At 40.8% G+C, this 21,581-nt stretch overlaps 1 protein-coding gene across 3 annotated transcripts in view; it reads right to left on the bottom strand.

The window, feature by feature from the left end:
* Positions 1-3,580: 3,580 nt before the first annotated feature.
* PLCB4 (phospholipase C beta 4) overlaps positions 3,581-21,581 on the bottom strand; it is a 184,120-nt gene continuing 166,119 nt past the window's right edge. The window contains exons 31-37 of one of the 3 annotated variants that reach the window (XM_057382848.1): positions 21,380-21,455; positions 15,798-15,973; positions 12,120-12,221; positions 10,912-10,969; positions 10,389-10,475; positions 8,290-8,326; positions 3,581-5,543 (exon numbers count right to left, since the gene is read on the bottom strand). In XM_057382848.1, coding sequence (XP_057238831.1) covers positions 5,455-5,543; positions 8,290-8,326; positions 10,389-10,475; positions 10,912-10,969; positions 12,120-12,221; positions 15,798-15,973; positions 21,380-21,455 — 625 coding nt within the window. In that variant the 3' untranslated portion in view covers positions 3,581-5,454. The remainder of the gene's footprint in view (positions 5,544-8,289; positions 8,327-10,388; positions 10,476-10,911; positions 10,970-12,119; positions 12,222-15,797; positions 15,974-21,379; positions 21,456-21,581) is intronic. The other 2 variants (XM_057382830.1, XM_057382838.1) reach the window with 2 other exon arrangements.

Genomic DNA, 21,581 nt, shown 5'->3' with positions numbered 1-21,581 from the left:
GGAGCGGAGCGGGGCTCAACCCGAGCGCTCCCCGCTCCCCCGGCGGGGCCAGCACTGGGAGCGGGACCGGGACCGCCTCGCCCCGGGCCCGTGTCGCCTGTCCCCGCCGGAGAGGCCGGCGGCGTGGGGGAGGGGATCTCTATTCCAGCCCCGGCTGCTCACGGAGCGTCACTAATTTCGGTGAAGGCAAACAGCTGCTCCGCGTGTTAATTTAGGAAGAAACGTGCAGCTATTTTTGTGTGGCAAGGTCAGAAGGAAACGCGCATCCTTCTGTGAAGGGCCATCGACGCACCTGAGCTCTACGACGCGGTAACAAACCAGATCACACACCGTAACATAAAACCCAACAGCCCCGAGAGTGTGCGTTTGAAGAGAAACAGCACCGGCCGTACCTGCGCCGAGCGCTTTTGGGGGAGACAGGCATGAGGTCACACCTGGGGTGCCCTCGGAGGTGGGACAGGTGCCAGCTGAGCCGGGGCACTCAGGGGCTTATCCCTGGCCGGGTCAAGGGTGCGGGACACCGCTGCCCGGCACTAAACGGAGAAGGGGATGCGAGGCGGGGGAAGAGCAGARCAGAGCGCTCCCGCCCCCTGCCCTGCCCGCCCCGGGCCCCTCAGCTCCCCGCCAGCCCAGCGCCTTCCCTCCTCGCTGTGAGCCCGGAGCAGGGCCGGCGCTGCCCCCCGGGCTCTCGGCACCGGAGATGCGGGAGCAGCGAGCGCTCCCAGCCCGGCTGCGCTGCCGCTCCGTGCGGGGCTGCGAGGTGCGAGTGCGGCCGATTCCCCGCGCTGCTCCCTTGCTCCCGGTGATGCGACGTTGAAATATTTCTTCTCGCCTCTCATCGGGACATTTTTTTTTTTTTGAGCTTTAACGTGCTGCCACCCTCGCCCCGGGACCAGGAGCACATCCAAATATTTACGATTTACAGCGACAACAGTCCCAGGAGCAGCGGGGATGAGGAGCCCTACACTGAGGATGTTTTTTTGGTAAAAAGCCAAAGGGACAGCAGCGATGCGAAGTGATGGCATTACGTGGATTCACTACCAATTCACATTTATAGTTCAGGAAAAGGCGTCTGGAAGAAACGGGCCCAGGGTTTTGCAAAGCAAGATGATGCAAGGTGAGTTTTGATTGTGGGCAGCTGCCCTTTCTCTGCCAGGCCACACACCTGCAGAGAGGGGCTTTTTTTACTGGGAAATGGCTTTTAAAAAAATAAATACAGATACTGGAGGAATATATTAATTTTTGTAACTATAATGTTGAAAATCCGTTTCTGCTTTCTGTACATATTAAATACATTCTGACTATTTCCTCTCTCTCTCTCCTGTTTCATGATAAAGAGCCATTCCTGCACACCCCCAAATACAGTCAGACTTGTGTCAGTTGTTATACAGGATTAACCTATGGATAATCATTTCAGGGGACTATATAAAGGAAAAACCATGATACTCTATAACGTATAATCTTTGACTGTAATAGGCTGTATTGCTGTGGTGATTTTAGTGCCTGGCTTCTGCAGGTCCTTCACTGATGAGCTCAGTCTTTAACTACCCTTTATTTCCTTCTCTCATCCACTATTTAATTTCCAGCCTTTTACAGGTTTCTAGGTGACTTCTAAGCTTCAAAAAACACAATCCTGAGCAGCTGCCACTGCATCCAGCCTGTGCAGGAGGGTCCAGGGAGCATCTGGGGGAGAGCAGCTGTGCTGGAGACACAGGCAAGGCTGACCCACAGCCCCACAGCACGGAACTGTGCTCCCCCAGCTGCACAGCACAACAAAGCCTTTGGCTCCAGTGACAATTGCCTTTTCCAGCCTGCAGAGCCACATTCATCCTGCTTTCCGTGGCAAAAAAGGGAAAGGCATAAGATTTCCTAGCACCAAACAGTCCACAAAATACAGACAGAGCAGAAAGATCTCATCTAAAGGAGCCAGTCATCAGCCACCCTAAAATGCTGTGATTGCACAGCATTTATGGTCCCAGACTGSATCACCTGGAACCAGCCTTGCAAACTGCCCTTATCCCCCGCTCTGGGGGCTGTCTGAGTGTCTCTGAAGGCTGAATCCCCCTTGCTACCCCCAAAAAGCAGAAATAACAACTCTTACCAGCCTCCTCAAAGGGAGCACAGTGGCAGCACTGGGACCACTGCTGGCACATCCAGGAGGAACACAYTTTCTGGCCGATTGGTTCTAGGATGTGCTTGCCACTTGCAGCTGGTTCCACAGGCAGCACCCGGAGTCTGCAGGGAAATCAACCCCTAAGGGGTATTTTGGGTCTCTGTGATGCAGTTTAATGACACTCAGGTGGTGCAGGGGTTAAACAGACCCCCACCTGGAAACAGTCGGGTTAAGGACCAACCCCCACATTACTGGAAGTGGAAGAATAGCAGGCTGTCTKTGAGGCCAGGGTGTCGTGACCCTCCCCATCACAGCTGAATTTATCTGAAGAGATTCAGAGAGGGAGAATCTGCCACTTCCCTCGACAAAATTTCACTGAAGTGGAATCCATCACCCCGGCAGGGAATGACACTTTAAACTGCTTTAACTCAGTATCAATGTTCAAATTGATTAGCCTATTTCATCTCAATGGAAATYCTCACCTCATTACATTAGCAGCCAAACTTCAAATAATTTTTTGAATCAAATACTACTTAAACAGTATTTCAAAATACTTAGCTGACAAAATTCATCACTTAATTTCAAATTAYTGCCTGCATTTTATGCTAAATTGTCAGTGGATGAAATACGCCTCAGTGTGGGGAGTGGAGTCWGGGAGCTGAGGTTTCCTACTCGGCRGTTTCACAGAAGCCCATTTTTCTCTCTRAATTGATGAATGTCTCGCTCCTGGCTGAGCAGGGAGCACAGACTCAGAGAGAAGCTCTGGACAGTATTCTGTAGCCTTCCAAAACCTGTGTTTTCCCCTGATGGATGGGATGCTAACCAAGGAATTAAATAGGCAGGTTGGATCTTCCTCAGAGAGGGCCGTGGGCTGAACCCAAGCCCTTCATTCCCAGCAATTTATCAGGTAGGGCAGGGTTTTCCAGCCAGGCTCTAAGTGAGCCTAATCTGCCTCACCATCCACTTCCCTCCATACCTGGTCTGTCATTTGCTTCCCCTTACTGGCTAGAAACCACTGCAGTAGGCAACAGTACAAGATTCCAGCTCACAGCACTGGCTCCACCAGCTGTGTTTTAGAGACATTTTGAATTAAAAGAAAAACCATGACAAAAATCCTGTCCAGCATGCTTTGAAAAGGCTTCTTCTCCCAGCTCCATCCAGCACTTGAGCCAGGCTTAGAGAGCAGGGTGAACTGCTTCTGGTACACAAGTTGTCTTTTAAAACATTATGGATCATCAAGGAGCAGGAGATGCCTCCCTAGGTTGTAGCATCAGAATGGGAATTCTGATTATGCATCACACATTTGTTTAAACCCTGCTTTAAACACCTAAAGAGTCACTGACCTCTGTCTCAGTTGCTGCTACACTGCACTCAGGCTGCTGCATTTCCAGGTTGTGCTGCTACACTCAGCTGGGGCAGTTCTCTAGTGCTGCACAGTGCTTCTATCACTTATATAAAATTTAAAAAACAAAAAGACTCCTTTGACTAAGTAAGCTGTGATAGCAATATATTTACACTATGCACACTTTTACAGGAAATACAACTTGCTAAAAATTTGCAATTAATAACACCACCACCCTGCAATTCACTGCAATCAAAACTAAAGGATTTGATTTTTTAAGGTTTTTATTAGAGAAGTTGAAAGTTTCATCTCAGGACTGACAATAACATAATTATCTCTCTTCATTAATTTTGTTTATAGGAATATGTAGAATTTGTTTGTACAAGCATATACAACAAAGTAATTGGTGCTTAGTACATTGAAATCAGGAATCTGATTTGTTCTAAACTACCAGTTTTCCATACAGTCATCTTTGAATTGGCAGCATGGACAAATTCCAAGCCGAATGCTTACATGCATTGTTCTGCAATATAACTACAGCAAGCTCTGGAAACATGCAAATTAACACATTAGCAAATTGKTTTTTTTATATCTAATGGACATAAAAAGGTTATTCCTGATATGAAATTCTGAAAATCTGCATAAATACTTCTGTGTAAAATTAAATTAGTTATGTACTTTTTCTTTTACTACAAGTATCAAGAATGCCCACATAATTAATATACACACATATATATAGAGAMCTTGTAATGCTAAAAGTCTTTGTAATTAATCAAACAATATTCTGTGCCATACATTTACTCAGTATTTACCAGCTAGTAGCATGACTGTGGTCATATAGGAGGCATTACAGCCTTAGTAGCATTTGTATCACATGCAAACATACTCTTAGCATTTCTGCTTACTAATTTTATCACGTGGCAACACGTATGTGGTTTTCTACAATGTTGTGTTTCCCAAGTGTATAAATACTTTTTACATTTTCACAGTTACAAACTTTTTGCCAAAAGCCATTTAAACAATCTTTTAAGTTACAATGAACTGTAGTATCCGGGATCTGCAGCAACAGGATCAAAATGCAATTTCTATACAAGCAATGTAGGATGTAAACTTTTCTTAAAGTGCCTAATATGGAATTCCTTAGAGCACTGATTAGTTTTGGCACAAATACATTGTATTTCCCTCAGGTTATCCACTGCAGTAACTTCCACAGGATATTGGCTCCACTCAGACATGRAAAGAGTTGATATGGCACTTGTGAATGACATCATTAGGCTGCAGAAATACCCTGTTAAGTTACTGCTGCAGCTGATGAATTTGACCGATGACTTTGTACACATTGTACTTTTGAATAAACGCAGTTACCTTTCAACTGCCTGCTGTCTGCTGCCTGAAAAAAAACCCCCTTGGAATATAATTTAAAATCACCCCAAACTCAACTCCTTMCTATCCTAATTATTACTTGGCATAAGGTCCAGTTCAGTGGGCTCAGGGACATCAGGTGCCGAGCATCTGAGGAGGCGTGGCRTGGCAGGGTCTGGCAGCATGGGGTTTCTGCACAGCACATCACACATGAGAACACAAATGGGAAATTACACGACTTGAACTACGGCTTTGTTGCCATCTGAGATGATGTTAAAGGGATCTCCTCTTTTTCRAGGCTCTGCTCTTGTGATTCGGATGCAGGCAAGGTGCCTGGTGAGACATAGAAAGGAACACAGGATGGGGYTTAAAAACTCTCTTCATCTTCGGGTCGGGGTTTTTCTGAACAAAGGAAATTCTTATGGAAATCCAACAAAGGAAAGTCAGTGCCCAGTGTTAAGAAAGAAACAATGCAAACCTTAAGACTTGGTGGTCCATAGCTACACTTGAATATTAAGAACAAAAAACCCAAAACAAACCCCTGCCAAAACCAAACCAAAACAAAAGCCCACTCTTCAACCTCTGCAATGTTATTTTGCGTTTTGCTCTCATTTTAAGGATGCTGTGCTCTCCAACTTCAATTTGCTTGTTGAGGCTTTAAACCACTGTTGCTGGCCTGCGATCCATCTCTGCTTCCAGCTTCACCATCTGCTGCATCTCCTTTGCCTGCAATCCAAAATAACCGCATGAAGCRTTGCATTAGACCTTTTGTTCCCAGTGAAGCATGTTTTACATGAGTGTCTAAGTGAAACACAGGCAAAACACACTGAAGAGATTGGTAATATTTTTTTTACACCCTTCGTCCCCCCCACCCCATGTCATTCTGTTTTCAAAATTGGATGTAATCCTTTTATCTATAAATCCTTGGAAATTTTTTTTATTCTGTTCTGGGAGTCACAGGCTGACTTTCTAAAGAAGTGTGTGGTAAAATGCAGAAGCTCCTATTTTGGGGAAGAAAGTTAGGCAGATGCCAATTTGACTGTTTCTCCTGATAGGGAATGTATTCTTACTGCTGTTGTGAGAGTACTGCAACATGTTAATGCCTGAAATGTTTAGAGAATTCATCTTTGATCTGGACCTGTTTCTTTCATAAAGACAAAGAATGACAAAAATCCATCTGTGTAACATCTCCCCTGCAGAAGGCAGGATTTTAAAGTAGTATTTTTAAAAAATAYTGTATTTTTTTTAAAAATCATTTTTGTCTGACATGGAGATCCTTATGATTACAGAGGGGGTGTGTTTCACCTCAGGATTAGAATCCTGCTATATGCTTCATGACATTACACACCTTGAATCCACCTGCAACTGTATCCAAATGCATTATGCAAAATCCAGCAATGAGTCTTTGCCAGACCTCACTATAAACCCTGTCTGCCTCGGGCTCTGCAGGCAGAGTTAAAGCTCTGCGTGTAAACAGTGACTGGCCTGGGAATCCCCTCTCAGAGGGCATTTTTTAATTTCCTTCCTCTCTCTCTCTCAGACGTACATRTAGCCACACTCTCTCCTCTGTTACSGTGTTTTGGTTTGAAATTCTGCTGTTTAAAGGAGCTGAGAGTCAGCATCTCCATTTTCCCCGAGGGTTCTCAATCTGGGAAGTTATTTAAATCCAAAACCCCAAGGACCCTGAATAAATGGACCCAGAGGGCAATCCAACCCATCAATACAATCAAACTCAGGAGCATTAGGACAAGTTTTAGAAAGACACAATCCAAGCTGCTATTTTCTTTGGTGTAAAAGCTGCATATCCGTCATGCAGRGCATAATGGTTAGGGGACTTGATTTCTATCAGCTGCACTCCCCCAGAAGGTGTAAAAGTTGCTTAGACAGGGAACTTTGGTACAGAAGCTGCTACTTAAGGAGCCACCTATTCTGGATGTGTAAACACACATTTGCATATGTGAAAATGGGCAGATGTAGGTCTAAAGCAATGAGGGTGCACTTCTATTCCTCCTGCAAGGTAAATGTGGATTTATGCAGATGTGACATACTTGCCTTCTYGAAAAATCTAGCCCTGCACTTGCTTAATCATCCTCATCATCTTCTTGGGGGAAAAAAAAGTAATTACGATACTAGCAAAGCAACTGTCATAAATATGATTAAAAATTAATCAACGTTCTCCATTTAAATGACTTAAAAGCTTGAAAGTAATGAAGAAATAATTTTAACATGAAAATATGGAAACACAATAAATAAATCAATATGGACAACCTCTTCTGAAATGTTGGCTGGATTTTGCCTGTGTGTGAAATGAAACATTCAAGTAAAACAAAACAAAACCCTGTGGTTGTTTCTCAGTGACTCACACATTTCACGTTTCAGGCTTGTGACTTGACTACAGGCACAGGGTGTCCTATAAATATTCTGTGTTCCAGTGTATTGTGTATGGAATTCTTTTAGAGAACCTGKCTTCAAAGACTACATTAGCATCTAGCAGAGGACCAGGCTGCTCATTTGTGCCATTCTGAGGCTGGGTCAGACAGTGCATTCKGATGTGAACACACCAGCACAACCCCTCTGGAACCTACAGTGGATCCATGGAGTCAGGGGCAGCCAATGGACTCTGCTTTCAGGATGCTCTCTACTAGTAGACACCTCAGACAGGCTGGGAAACACATACAGTAAAAGAAGATTTTTTTTTCCAGCCTAATGAATATTTCTTCATTATTATGTGTCCATAAATAAATGTTGTTCCAGTGGGTGCTGTCAGTGGTGCAAGATGTTATCAGTTCAAGGGAGTAATTCAGATCAGGCAGTACCGTACAAGGGGATGTTCCAGCCCAGGGTGGCTTTTTTCCTTGGTAAGACAAGGGTTAATAGAGATTTCTTGGAGTAATGATTATTTAGGAAGCCACAGCAGCACAGCCACATCATAAAGTGTAATTGCCAGAGCTTGTAACGTGTTGGAATTTGAAGTGAATTTTAAAGTGCTCTKCCACAGACATTAGGAAGCTATTTCCAGCTATCTGTTCTATATTTCACTATTCTTAGCGTGGAATCACTTATTTTATTACCTTACTAAGATGTGTGGATACCCTTTGTCTGTCTGTCAGCATTAGCAGCTAATCATATGTGTGTTAGCACTAAAATACTTTGCTTAGGTCAACACTCTCATAGAAACTGTTTGGAGCTCTAAGCAGATCTTCCAGCAACAGCAGCTAATGTACAAATTAATCTCTAAATATTTCCTCTGCACACCACTGCTCACATTCATCTGAATTTCAGATGCTAAAGCACAAAATACTGTTAATATTGTGTCAGACTCAAATATCTGTGTGCAAACAAGATTAACACTGTGCTATGTCAATGGCACTTCCCAATGGTTGCATTTACAAGGAGGGCTCCAATGATAATGATTTAATTTAGAAGGAAAGCACACTGAAATAATAGTTTGCTTATTATACGTCCATCCTACCTTGTGTTTGAGACACTGCATGACAGGATTTCAAAAGCTGTTTGTACAAAAATAAAAATGTCAAAATCGAGTAATACAACAAGAAGCAAAATAAATGAATGAAAACTGAAGTGAGATTGAAAAATTAATGCAAGAAAAACATACATAAAACAAAACAAATTTAAATTCATAACAGTTTGTACTGAATGCTGTTTCCACCCAAAGTTCTACTTTTCTCCATTGTATATTTGTATGAAAATTTTCTTGCCTTGCTTCATCAGGAAAAAAAAAAGTGTTTTGAAATGGTCATTCAACAATTACCACCTGGCTCCAGCTTTCACACATCCAGGTACATCACAGTGAAACCAGAGCCAGCTGGGGGCTGCACTGGTGCTGTTTTGGGGCTACAAGGAAATGGTTCAAACAGCACGTATGGAAATACATGCTCTGATGGATCAAATTAAGAGCAAGCTGAAAAGCTGTTAAGGACAGCCCCTGTGGCAGAGGCCACCACATGCCCACACAGAAGTGAGAACCAGCACATGGAGGAGCTTATTCCATTTAATAACTGATGATTTAAGCTGACTTAAATGGCAAATGAGCAAGCTCATGTAGGCTGCTCCCACCCCTGGGCAGAGCTGGCAGCCCAGGTGAGGATGTGCCTGATTGCTCAGAGGTGACCCTTTAGTCACTCACACTCATCCCTTACACACAGCCTGCTTATCACATTAYGGTTTAAGGCAGAACCAGAATCATTCTGTTCTCTCCTTATGTTTTTTAAAAAAATGGATCCAAAGCTCTGTGAAGACAGTGGAAAGGAAGAACTGGTAACACCCAGTCCTGGATCAAGCCCATCATTTTTTTTGTCAGCTATCACAGTGATGCTACAGATCTGCCATAGCCCAATTTCCTCCCCCAGGTCCTGCCTCCCCCAGATCCTGTCACCCTGCCTTTAGCTACTGCTCAGAAGCAGACTGACAGATCCATTCATGCTGGATGTTGGAGATGGCACCTGCAGCAACCCCGTGAGGGATCAGAGTGACACTTGTGGCTGCTGTCCAGGAGGAGGTGGAGCAGAGCTGTGGTGGCTGGGGCTTGGTGGTAGCAGCCACCTGAGATCCTACAGKGCTGTCACTCCCTGGAAGTTACCCAGGCTGCAGCTTTTGGGGCTGTAGGATTCTCTCCTGACTTTGGAAGTACTTCATTTGCCTGTATTCTTCCCTTCCCCACCCCTCTGCAAGATGGCTTTAATTTATATTATGGATGTCTTCCAGAGAGTTCTAATTCTGAACATTTAACAAATAAAGAAGTGAGTACATAACCTTTGACAGTAATGGGTATTAAAAGGAAAGTAGTGGGTATTAATGCTCCCCTTCTCTCTCACCTCACTRAACTGCTGGGTATATTCCCCTTGCAGTTTACATTTTTAAGTGCAGTACTGCAAATCCAGGCAATTATTCCAGCTCTTCTGGCTCAATCTTTCAGCAAGGGAACTGCTCAGAACATACTGTTGCTTCCACCAGAAATAAGATTAGAATTTTCCTTTCCTTGCCAAGTAGTTTTTCAATTAAAATTTAAAAAAAGGCTTATAAACTAGCAGAAAATAATAAGGTATTTTAATTAGGAAAGGGTGTACTAGTACAGATAAAACTCCCCATGCTACTGTRTATCTCTAGAATTCAGTCCAAACTCACTGTCTCTCAGAGTTCAGAGATGCTCTGGGCACGTTTCCCCTCTAATTTTTCAATCAGTACTAGAATTGTAAGCTCCAAAATGAAGGAAACCGATTTGCTTGAGTTACTTTTGGGGAGTAATTAAAATGGATATGCTGGGTCCTTAATGACTGTCATATCTGGCTAACGAGTATCAGCATGGCTGAACAGCTGAAAGGGCACTCTGCCTGAGCAGTTCAGCTCCCACAGGCTCAGCTGAAACAAATCTGGTGCTGTATCATCATTTAAGTCACTTCACCTCTTCATTTTGACTCCCAAAGTAGGTGAGTGACCACGAAAAATTCACCATTTTGGTAAAGACTTACATTCAGAAGGATTCTACTCAGCCTGACTCTGGTTACTGTTTTCTCTAGCTYGCTTTTCTCCTAAGCCTTTAAAACAAGATACCTGCTCATTCTGCTTCTCCAAGACTTCTAAGTGCTCAAGTTGAACTTTTTTCAACTGATCCATTTCCTTTGACTGCTTCATTGCCAGCTGGAATTGAGAGAAAATAATGGGGGGAAGAATATAACACATTATTAACAAGTAAAACTAAGACTTCCTTGAAAAATACATATAGATATGGTGTCTTGCCCCATTTAGATAGCACAAAACATCACAGGAGGTCTAGTCTATCATCCAATCTTTAGAAAAGCCTRATATTAATTATAGCTTTATTTAATAGATATAATTAATAGGTCTATATCATACATATTGCACATAATACATAGACTTGGCAAGCACACAGGAATGAAAAGTAATGCTGTTAATTCAAAATAACTTTCTCTTATATARATGTCAGATCTTTGATGCTACAAATATGCGGAACAGAGCAAAGACAAAAATCTACTAGAGTTGGATTCTCAACACAGAGAAATGAAAAAGAATATCCAGAAACACTGCCCAGTGACTTGGTCAAAGTTATAGTTACCCTTTTTCTCTCTTCCAGGAACTTTTTTGTGTTGCTGCTGTTCAGTTCTCTGACTCGCCTGAAAAAAATGCAAACGTTCTCCATGAAGACTCATTGGAAAAAAAAGAAACWCAAAAGCTACAAYTGAGAGAACCACAAACTCTTAAGGTGCATTTTGTTTTCTGATTATCTGTACCAGGTGGGACAAATGGCAAATTGCACACTCCTCTGGCTACACATCTTCACACTTGAGAGATTTCCAAGTAAACTGACAGCATGATTGAAGACTGGACTGTTGTGAACAAAGTCTGCTTTTCCTTTACTCAAGAATGGTGCTCAAAACTTTGAAAAATTRTTTAATTAATTTGTGCATCCCTTTCTGTACTCTGCTCTCTATTTTGGCATATTRAAAGTGTTGTGTGTCTTAAGAGTGGTAATGGGAAAAAAAATCATCTGACGATCACATGCAAAATCACATTTATCARTGCTTAAAGCTGTTATTCAAGCAAAATATAAATATACAACTAATAGTCACATAAAATGCCCAAAGTGTCTCTTCCTAAGATTTCTGCCATGAAAGAGAACAAAAATAGTTCAAACAGTTGAATCAGCCTGTGAACCAGAACTGCTTTCAGATGTGGGAGCAGATTTCTCTTGGAGTCATTAGTGAGGGCTGACACAACAAAGCAAACGGTTACCAAGGGCTCTGACAACTCATCCTCCTGATGAGYTGGGATTGTGCAGCACTCAGGGGACTTGGTTCAGAGGGAGCAGGTTCCAACTTTGGGACCAAAATAGCCCAGTGCCAGGGAGGGAATGTAAAAGGGGAAAGAACGAGCCAGATGGCAATGCCAAAGCGAAGGGGAAACCCCGAAGGCTTATGAGACATCATTGTGTAGTTTCTGCTTTTATTCCCTTCTCAGTCAGGCCTTCATTTTACTGGAAAAGCAAAAAAGTATAATGCTCTTGCAGCACAATAATGAACATGTAATAATGTGATTAGACCTACTCTAGTCAGTCATAGATGACCAAGGCATCAGAGTTATTAAAAGGATAAATATGAGAAAATAGCCATTTATTTTCKAAGATGATTATCTAAAAATATATCCAGCCCAATCTTTAGACCTTGTTTCTATACATAAAAGCATGATTTTAATATAATTTATAATCCATTACTTCCTCTGTCAGCCTTTSACAGCATTCTTCCTTTGTCAGGAAGGGATACTCACCTCTCTCTTTCAGCTTTGTTTTTGATAGATTTGTCTTGGCTTATGGCTTTGCTATTCTCCATGGATATCTTGGCCTGGTTGGCACGCATCTCCTTGCTTTCCCTGGGCAAAACCAAAGGAAGTCATTAATGTCTAAGGCACAGCTGTCATGGAGGTTGGGTTCCTCTGCACCATGGTTACATTTTCCTTGAAGTATCAAGGAAGAGGAAAGAACAAACCAYGTGAAAATTCCCTCCCATTGAGTAGAATTTGTGCAATTTGAGCAGACATCCAGAAATCTCAATTTGTTTCAGAGAATATAATCTGAAAGATCAGTTTAAAGCACTTTTTACAATCTCAGTGTTGTAAAAGGGTATCAAATATTCTCTTTTCTCCCTAGTATATGAGTTGTTCTACTATCAGCCATTTAGAAAACACAATTTGTCTGACTAAAAAACTTATAAATCCTGCACTCAGAAGGTGACAGCAATATCAACAGTAATAATATTTGCTAGTTGTGGTATGGGCTGACAGACTTCCTTTTAAAACTTCTGAAAAGAGTGATTTAGGCCATGGTCAGGTTTCTGTTTGATTTCTCCTTCTGGCTTACAGAACCTTTTAGCCTTTCCTGTGAAATAAGAGAGCTTTTTAAAAAATTTATTAAAGAATTGGGGTGCCTTTTTTTTTTTTTTTAACGCTCCAAGATTCCGCAAGGTGAAGCATTTCCTGGATACAGATTTAAAGCAGTGGTATCACAGCAAMAATTAGTTTGGGTTCTAAAAAAATGTTGTGCTGAGAGCACATTTCATCCCAACAATCCTTTCTCCAAATAAAAGCTTTTATTTTCTCTACTGAAATTGAAATGATTTTCAAGCACACTGTCTTAAGAGGAGTGCTGAAACAATTTATTTTGATTACTGTGCCAAAGAACATGAAAAATGTTAGTGTAGGTGTTCAAATTGATTTAGCCTGTTTGCATCARGCACAATTTTAGAGTGAAAGAAGTTAAGAGGATTAGAGGACTATTGTGCATCACTGATGATTTAGAAATGAGGCAATGGCCATGGAGGTGGCTGAAAGGGCCAACACATCATGCTGTCTCCAGGAAAAATATTCTGCCTCCCACATGCAGTGGTGATTCCTGGAGCCAGAGGTAACTGGGAGAGGTGGATAAGCCAGGATGGTAAAGAAAATAAGAAAAAAAAAAGATTCTGAAAAATGTGTCACTGCAAGATTTAGCTGCTGATTCCCTACTGTGGCAGGGTGWCTGCACCTCTGACATTTATATAAACATGTCTTTTAAAGGGATATTTAATTTTAAGCATGTAAGTCTATCCTTGGAATTTATATATATATTTAGATGACATCAAAGTGCATTAACATGTTATTTTCTGACACCAATATTGTTTGAATGAATAGAAATCTCTTCTTCTACTCAAAAAACCCACCAGACAATTTTCTCTGTCTCAGGTTATTTTATCTGAGTACATAATGCTTTTGGATAACAGCCTCATGTCCCCAGTTTCTGAAATGCTGCAGGATCACCACATCCAGACCAGTAAAGGCAACTCATTCTGGGGAGGCAGGGGATTCAGTGCCCCTGGAGTTCAATAAGCTTCATGTTTTCAGTAGTATCTGCTGCCTTCTGCTTTGTTTTTAAATGAGCTGAAAGCACAGCCTGCAATTGCTTTTTGCACTGCACAGGGAGGGAAAGCACCTTCCCTACAGCAGACAACTGCAGCATTTGAGATCATTGATCTCTGCTCCCAGCCCTGTGCCCTCTGTGCTGATATCCAACTCATTACCCCGKCTCAGGGAGAGGGAAGGGCAAGAACAGAGAGCCTGCTCCACCTCCCACACTGCCCTCACACAGATCCCTTTTTCCTGTGGACACCTGAATTGTCTCCTGGTCTCTACAGATAAAATTAATATACACAATATATCCCATTAAAAAGTTTACAAATTACAAAGTGTGCAATCTCTTTGGGGCATTATTATTCACATTTCAATATTTCACAGTCCAAATGATGCTGAAGTATTCATAGATTCCGACACAGTTTTAAACTTGTTTTAAACAGTAAAGTCCCCTGTCTGCATATTTAGGCTTTCACACAAATTCCCAAATAAGCAGAAACACAMTAAATTGCAATGAATAAAGCAGAAAGAATTTTGAAGGTTGTTACTCCTAGGACAGCTGAGAAAAAGAAGTTCTCAATATTTATCAGGATGTARATTTTCAGATCTGGTTCTTTGTAGTTTTAAACATAGAGCAAAACATGGACTGGACACACATGATTTCTAACAAGAAAGGAAGATTAATTGCTAAGAATACAAGATTCATATTCAAGAAGTGATAGAGAGCTGTTTAAACAACATACAGACACAGTAATTCTAAGTCCAAAGACCAAACTATGAGAAAAAAGCTTTTAGAAAATGTTAAGTTTTGCCTTAGTGTATATGTAGTAGCTGCCTGGATTGACAGCTTCTAGCAAAGTTAAGCAAACATGGAAGTATGTATGGAAAAGGAAACAAAACACTTAAKTTCAAAGACCATATATTAGTAAATTATCTACTAAGCATTCTGATGAATTTCAAGTAGGATAGACAAAAAGACTCAAAAAAAAAGAAGTGATGTGATTTCCTGGGCTGATGCAGCCAAGTATGATTTAGAGAGACAGCACCAAGAGTTGCACCTTCCTCTGGCTAATAACTTTCAAATTATGGATTTGTATTATAATTTAACAATTTTTGGACTTCGTATTTGCCTGGGTATGTTCTTCACAACAGCTTGAAGAAATGCATTAACACAGAGATTAACATAAAGATGAGYTCACTACAAGCTTTTTGCTGGGACAATTCTCTGTTGGCTGGAAAGATTGCAGGTCCCAGCATGTGTTCTCTCTGATGCAAAGATAAGCTTTTTTTTTCACTCAGGAATTAAAAGAAATMATTTCAATTCCTTCTTCAAATGTGATTTACTTATTTATTTTCCCCCATGCTTTTTATGTGAAATTTGCTGAAGACAATTGCATGTGAATGTACATATGTATGAATATATATATATTTATGTATGTGTACACACATATTTTATGTTTATATGCTATTAGGCTGCTTTGGATAATAGAACATTGGATAAAAAAAAAAAAACTCCTGTACTTACCACCATTTTTAGCACTGTGACTATGATGTGATTTTAATTTTATTTGATTTCAAATAGGCAGGATGGTTAATTACAAAAGCAGTAGTGTTGTGTAGAATTTTCACTGTGATTTTGGCAGGATATTGTACGAAGGTAACACCTCAGTGTAAAGCAGATTATCCTGCAAACCCTTCTGATATCACTGTTTATGGATCTTTCTTACAGCCACCAGTGCTATAAAAACCAGTCCAGAGCTGACAGCAACTCCAAAGGGTATTTCCATATTTGATACTTCTCCGTTTCCAGCCTCTGAATTGAAGTTCCTGGGTAAGTCAGTGTAAACCACCAATGCTTCATCAGCCCTGCTGCCTTTAGTGAAGTTCAGATTATCTAAACCACCTGAGAAGCCCATTCCTCCATCTACCTAAGCCTTGTATGGTCACTTCTTTTACTTCTACCCTGCATTCAGCCTTTGGCAGCCGTCAATGCAAAAACCTGGAGCATTGCCCAGAGCAGACCYAAACCAAGCCCTCATTATCGGGCAGCCCTGCCCTGCTCACCTGTCATGGGAGAATTTCAGCTGCTGGGTTTGTTGTTCATGAGCATTAATGAGCAGTTTCTTCAGCAGTTCACACTGCTGGTTCAAGTGCAAGTCRCGGATTTCCTGCTCCTCGGCGCTGTGCGTGTTGATCATCTCGGACCACTCCTTGGTGTGCTGAGCCACGATCTCTTTGACCTGCAGAGAGGGAACACCAGCTTTGTWAGTGGCTCCCAGATGGATCAGCTCTTCCTTCAGCTGCTGAAGGTGATGTAAAGACAACCATAAAACAGGTTCTAGAGAATGCAGCTAAACTGTGGAAAACGAAGTTGCACAAATGAAGTTGTTTCACAGATAACAAAGCCACTGAGGACACTGCTGGGTGTTATAAAACAGASGTAAACCAACCCCTACTATTAGGACTATTATCTATAGTGCCCTGAAATAAGCTCTTCACTGTACCACCATTGTTTTAAAACCTTCTCTAACACCGAGTTCATAATAAAACAGTTTCACACTTCTGTGGCCAAGAAAAAAAGAGTATGAAAAGTACTGAACTTAACAATGGGAAAAACCTAGTGAGCAAGATTTCTCTGAGAACTTAAATACAGCTTTTGATTTTGTGGAGACARTTTCACAAACACAGAGTGTTTCCASAGAAATTCTGCATTTAGTACAACCTGAATCTGAAGCTTGGCTATGTATCTTTGTTTTATATTCATTAAGTCGGCGGGAAATCTGACAAGCATTCTTCTCTTGCTTATCTCCCAAGACTCACAAGAATAATGAGATTAAAGTTTTGGAATGTTCCCAAGAGACAGTATTAAGAAGCCTAAATCACCAGAGTTATTATWATAATAATGTATCACACTCATTGATTTTGAAAAGAAGCTAATRGAAAGATATGTTTTATTAACCTTTAATAATTATCTTTGGGTATTTTGACATGCTATCCTACTTTTCCATGGTATACAAAATGTGCCTCGCAATAAATCTGTTTTCAGGTAATCATTTCAACTGCAACCAGCAGCATCTGGGTCATCTTCTGTGAAAGCAAACTTGATCCTTTATATCAAAAATTGCTATAATTTTGCTTGGAAAGTGAGAGAGTGATGCCAGTGTTTTAGCTGTGGGCCCAAATTTCTGCATGATGAAGGGCAGGCTCTCTTGCACCAGTGGTGAAGGTGAAAAAAGAGAAGATTTTATCAGCCCCAGTCTCCGTCCTGCCCTGGAGAGGATCCTGCTCCTCTGAAGGATCTCTTACATAAAGCTCATGTTGCCTAATGAAGAGAGAATCTATGAAAAAATGAAGTCATTTTGGAACGGATCAGGATGATTACCACTACCTGAAAGCCAGGTTTGCACTTAACTCAAGATAAATAGTGGTCTCATATCAAAACAGGTAMAAGTAGCTGATAGAGAGAAGTCTGGCGTTTTCTACAGAAAAAAAAACATAAGCCTTTTGAGGCAGAAGTTGGTATGACTAACACAGGTCCAATTCATCAGGGGGTTTAAGAGTCAGTGTGCCTCCAGCAAAATGAGCCGTGCTTATTTTTGTGCATGTGGTGAAGTGTACTCCCAAGCCTAGAGACTGTCAACTATGAAATGATATGAAGGATGTGGTGCAGTTAGTGGGAGTAGCATTTTTAATAAGGTRTTCGTAAGTACTGCCTTCAGAGCCAGAAAAACATGAGGATTCAGTTTTAAAATGAGTAAAAAGAAATGCTTGGATGTTGGGAAGGAAGAGAGGCTTAGTTCTTCAGACAGAGTCTTTGAAAAGTTGAGGGTCAGGTATCATCTCTGAGCCCTAAGGCACTTCAGTTTGGGCCAAGTTTAGTCCAAGCTCCTTGTACTACTGATGTGAAAATGTGGCCAGTTCCAAATGTGGYAGGATTTCTCACTCAACCACTMTCTGGAAATGCCCTCTYACATCCCCAGGGCCTCAAGCAYCAAGACACTTGAGTTAGGCTGTATGAATTTCCTTTCAATGGTGACCTCGTTTGGCTTATCTGTGCCCAGGGAGACCTAGGATGGACTCAGGAGAGCTAAAAGTCATGGCTGAAGTTTTTAGGTATCTATTTTCAAGGCAGAGTTTCCAGATGGAGTCAGCTCCATCCACAATTTGAATTAAAAACAGTACAGGTAGATTGATTCGAAGTCCTGGGTGTAATTTGGAGTACAGCAGAGAAYGGACTGTGCACTCAGAAAACTCCCACAGTCACAATGTTAGAAATTACTAACATTTCAAAAAGACAAGTGCTGCTACATGGCCCAGGGAGCAGGGTAAGTTTCTCCTCCACCACAGGCATTCCAGTAAACAAAAGAGAGTTTGCTTTTATTTAAACCCTCCTTACACTGCAGAGAAAATGCAAAACAAATTTCACATTAAAAAAGAAGCATGACAATAAAATAGTGAAACAAACATGTATAAATAGTGGAAGCCATGGTGAAAGCAAGTATTTTGTGACTTAGCAGCAAAGAGCATTTACAAAGCACAAACCAGCAAAGAGAAACAAAGACTTAAATAATTCACAATTATTCATTGCAAATTTGTTAATTGTTTTAAAAGGGTGAACGTTATAAACCACACAGGAACCTGAAGGTAGGAATTCTGAATCTCAGGTACACTGATACCAAACAATCATATAATATCGTGAAGAATTATTGAGACCAACCCACAAAGAAAAACCCTGCAAGGTGACAGTGTGGTAATACTTAGACAAAGTATTTAATCTAAGAAGGCAGTAATAATCAGAAAAACACCCTGCCTCTGTTCATGGATAGATGGGCTATGATGTGTTGCTAATTCCAGAAGCAGCATGCAGTCTAAGAAGAAGAYACAGCTCCTTGTAAAACAAGTTTTTCTCTAGGGATGTGAAAGAGAAGCTTTCTTTTATTACATCTTTACCAAGGCAGAAGTCTCATTTCAGGTACAGCAAGATATAACCCRATGAGAAGGATGTAAGGGATGTGCCAAAAACCAGTAACAAGACTTTAAATACCCAATTTGACTCAGAAGAACTTAGAACTCATGGCCATTAAATCATCTGAAATCCAATTTTGCTGCAGATCTGTGATACATTTCAAAGTTCAGCTGTAGTRAATTCAGAGAACATCCCTGCTTTTCTCCAATTTATTAGCAGCATAGTTGAAATGACTATTTAATTTTCACTGGGCTGTGCTCTTGCCCTATTTTCTGCGATTTAGGGAGCATTGCTTGTCGTAAAGGATAGGAAAAATAACCATTAGCTAACTTCTCTCTTTCCTGCTCTGCAGACTGTGTTTGCAAGCCTGTCCTTTCATCTGTCCCTACACTGGGCCTAAGAGACTAATTAAAATCCTGATAAGGAAACTTCTTTTGCATAGTATATATGCAAGAAGTTTGTTTAGTCACTAAGTTCAGGCAGAAATGATCTCTGAAGTAATCTTTCCCTTTTTTTTTTYCTTTTCATCYTCTGCTTGCTTGATATTGGGACCTACTTTCCTAATGCAGGGGAGTAATTTGCATTTGCTAGGTTAACTGTGTGTGAAGTACACACGGGGATATCCAGGTTTAATTTCAATATGTTATGTCAAACTTGGGCTGGATATTTCCTCATGACAGGAAGAGTTTTGTAGAGAAAAAGGTTTCTGGTGCTAAAGGTGTGTTACAGGCATGTTGTGGCACAGAGCTGTACRGGAGGACATGAGCTGTAATTAAAGATGAATTATGTTCCAATCTGATATCAAAATTAGTGGGCCAAATGCTGAGAAATGCTGAACAACTGTTAATTAATCAAAATCCCGCTATATCAGTGTAATGCATTCAGCATCTCAGAATTTAATCTAATTTAATTGCACTTTCCTTCATCTAAGATAAAAGTTAATTTCCCARTGGTCTTGAGCACTGTTTTCCAATCTGTTGCTTGCAAACCTTTGAACGACCTCCAGGAATAATTCAGGGGCCCACACACAGCAGTTGAAACAAAAGAGCTTGGTAAATAATATGGACAATTTTGATGGAGCCACACTGAGCAGGACAYTGAAAATCATTAGAGGAAACGATAGAGGGAGATGACTGGCAGAGCAGYTCTTTGGGAATTATCCAATGATCAGAAGCTTGGAATTTCAAGTCTTAYATTTCAAATCTTACATTTAAGTCTCCTTTCAAAATGTCATCCTAAAACCTGATGTGTGAATGGATCTTTTTTCGAGGTATGGATTAAATGAAAGGGAACTAGATTGAAGGCAGGATTTTGAAAGGAACAGAGGTCAGAAATGGAATATATTTGTGGAAAGGGAGAACATGAGTCACATTTATAGGATTTGGAAGAYTAATTAACATTTGGATGTTCCTTGWGTAYAAATGACACTYAACTCCATACTGTGAATGACATAGGTGACAGAGAGATCACAGCAAAGAAATTTCTATATAATGTAACTCCAAATGCCTTTTGGAGCTTATTTCTGGATGATCAAGAGCCAGCACTCCTCAGAGAGTTTGTTTCACTAAGAGAGGAACCAATTTTTTTATTTTTTAAGTTAACAAATTCACTTTTGTTTAAGGAAAGGGTTCTGACTTTCAATAGGGGAAGAAGATAGGGGAAGAAGATAGGGAGATAAGAGAATCCTTTAGGTTCTGTTCCCAGGGTGTTTGCCACATCTACAGCTCAGAGGGCAGCAACAAGAAAGCAAACCTTGCTTAGAAAACCAAGATCTTCTCCACATGAAACAATAAAACCAAAGACTAAAGCTAAAAGGCAGCAAGATGGAAATGAACTTACTCTAGCCTCAAAGATGTGGCTGTGTTTGTGTCTATTTTCTRTTCTAGTCTGAGTGTTTTCACAGRTTTCAGTTTTCACTGGGGTCAGTCWCCAGTACTCTTCTCCCTCCAGATGATTTTGTACATGGATGAGCTTTCTGGGGCACCTGCCACCCTCTAGTCTGGATATCTTTCAAAATCATGAGTGCATGTCAACAAGCCCAGGATAAAACTTCCAAAGGAAATAGGAAATCATTGAACACAGCAGTGGTGTAAAGGTACAGAGGACACAGCTCTCAGCAATTCCACGTGAGCCATGAGCTTGAGAACAGCTTCTCTAAATTAACTCAGGCTGAGTTCCAGAGCACTCTTATTCCCAGGACTTTGGAGAAAACAATGCAAGTGAGCAATGGGTGAAAAAAAACCACTAGAAATAAGAAGGCATTTGGTTCARGAGCAACTTGGACTCCTCATTCCCTACAAAACAGATTACCAAGGCTATGGTGACAATGATGGAAAATTCAATAGAAACTTCTTTATGTATGTATTTTGGGAATGTATTTAGCATCCAAATTTCAGACAACACATACTCTCTTTGTTTAACTAGAGCTGACACAAATGACCAGTTTCACTTCAAGAGGAACAAATATGGCACTTTCTTCAAAAATTTCAAAACAGCAGGAAATTGATGTTGCTTTAAAAAATTTTAAGAAACACTTTTAGACACTCAATTAYTCCCATTCTTCTCAACATGTTATTATTGCTGAAAATTATTCATATGCTTCCAAGAAAATTAACTACCACTTGGGTCTCAAACTCTCTTTTTCAGAAGCTGCATGTGTTAAAATTGGCTGTTTGCTTACCTTAGATTTGTGATCTGATGTTAGAGTCTGAATTTTAATTTCCGTTTCTTTCTTCAATTCAACACAATTACTTCCTCTAAAAAAAAGGAAAATTGCAAATGTGTGCCACAAGTTAAACATCTCCCCATTCAGTCAGCTCTTACTAATTAAAATGTTAATCAAAATTGAAGTGCTGCACCGTATTGGAATGAAATTATTTCTT

This window comes from Malurus melanocephalus, unplaced genomic scaffold, assembly GCF_030028575.1.
Source record: "Malurus melanocephalus ecotype Western Australia unplaced genomic scaffold, MMel_1.1 scaffold_13, whole genome shotgun sequence".
Lineage (NCBI taxonomy): Eukaryota > Metazoa > Chordata > Aves > Passeriformes > Maluridae > Malurus > Malurus melanocephalus.
The sequence above is the reverse complement of the archived record's forward strand: the minus strand, read 5'-3'. Positions and strand labels throughout refer to the sequence as shown.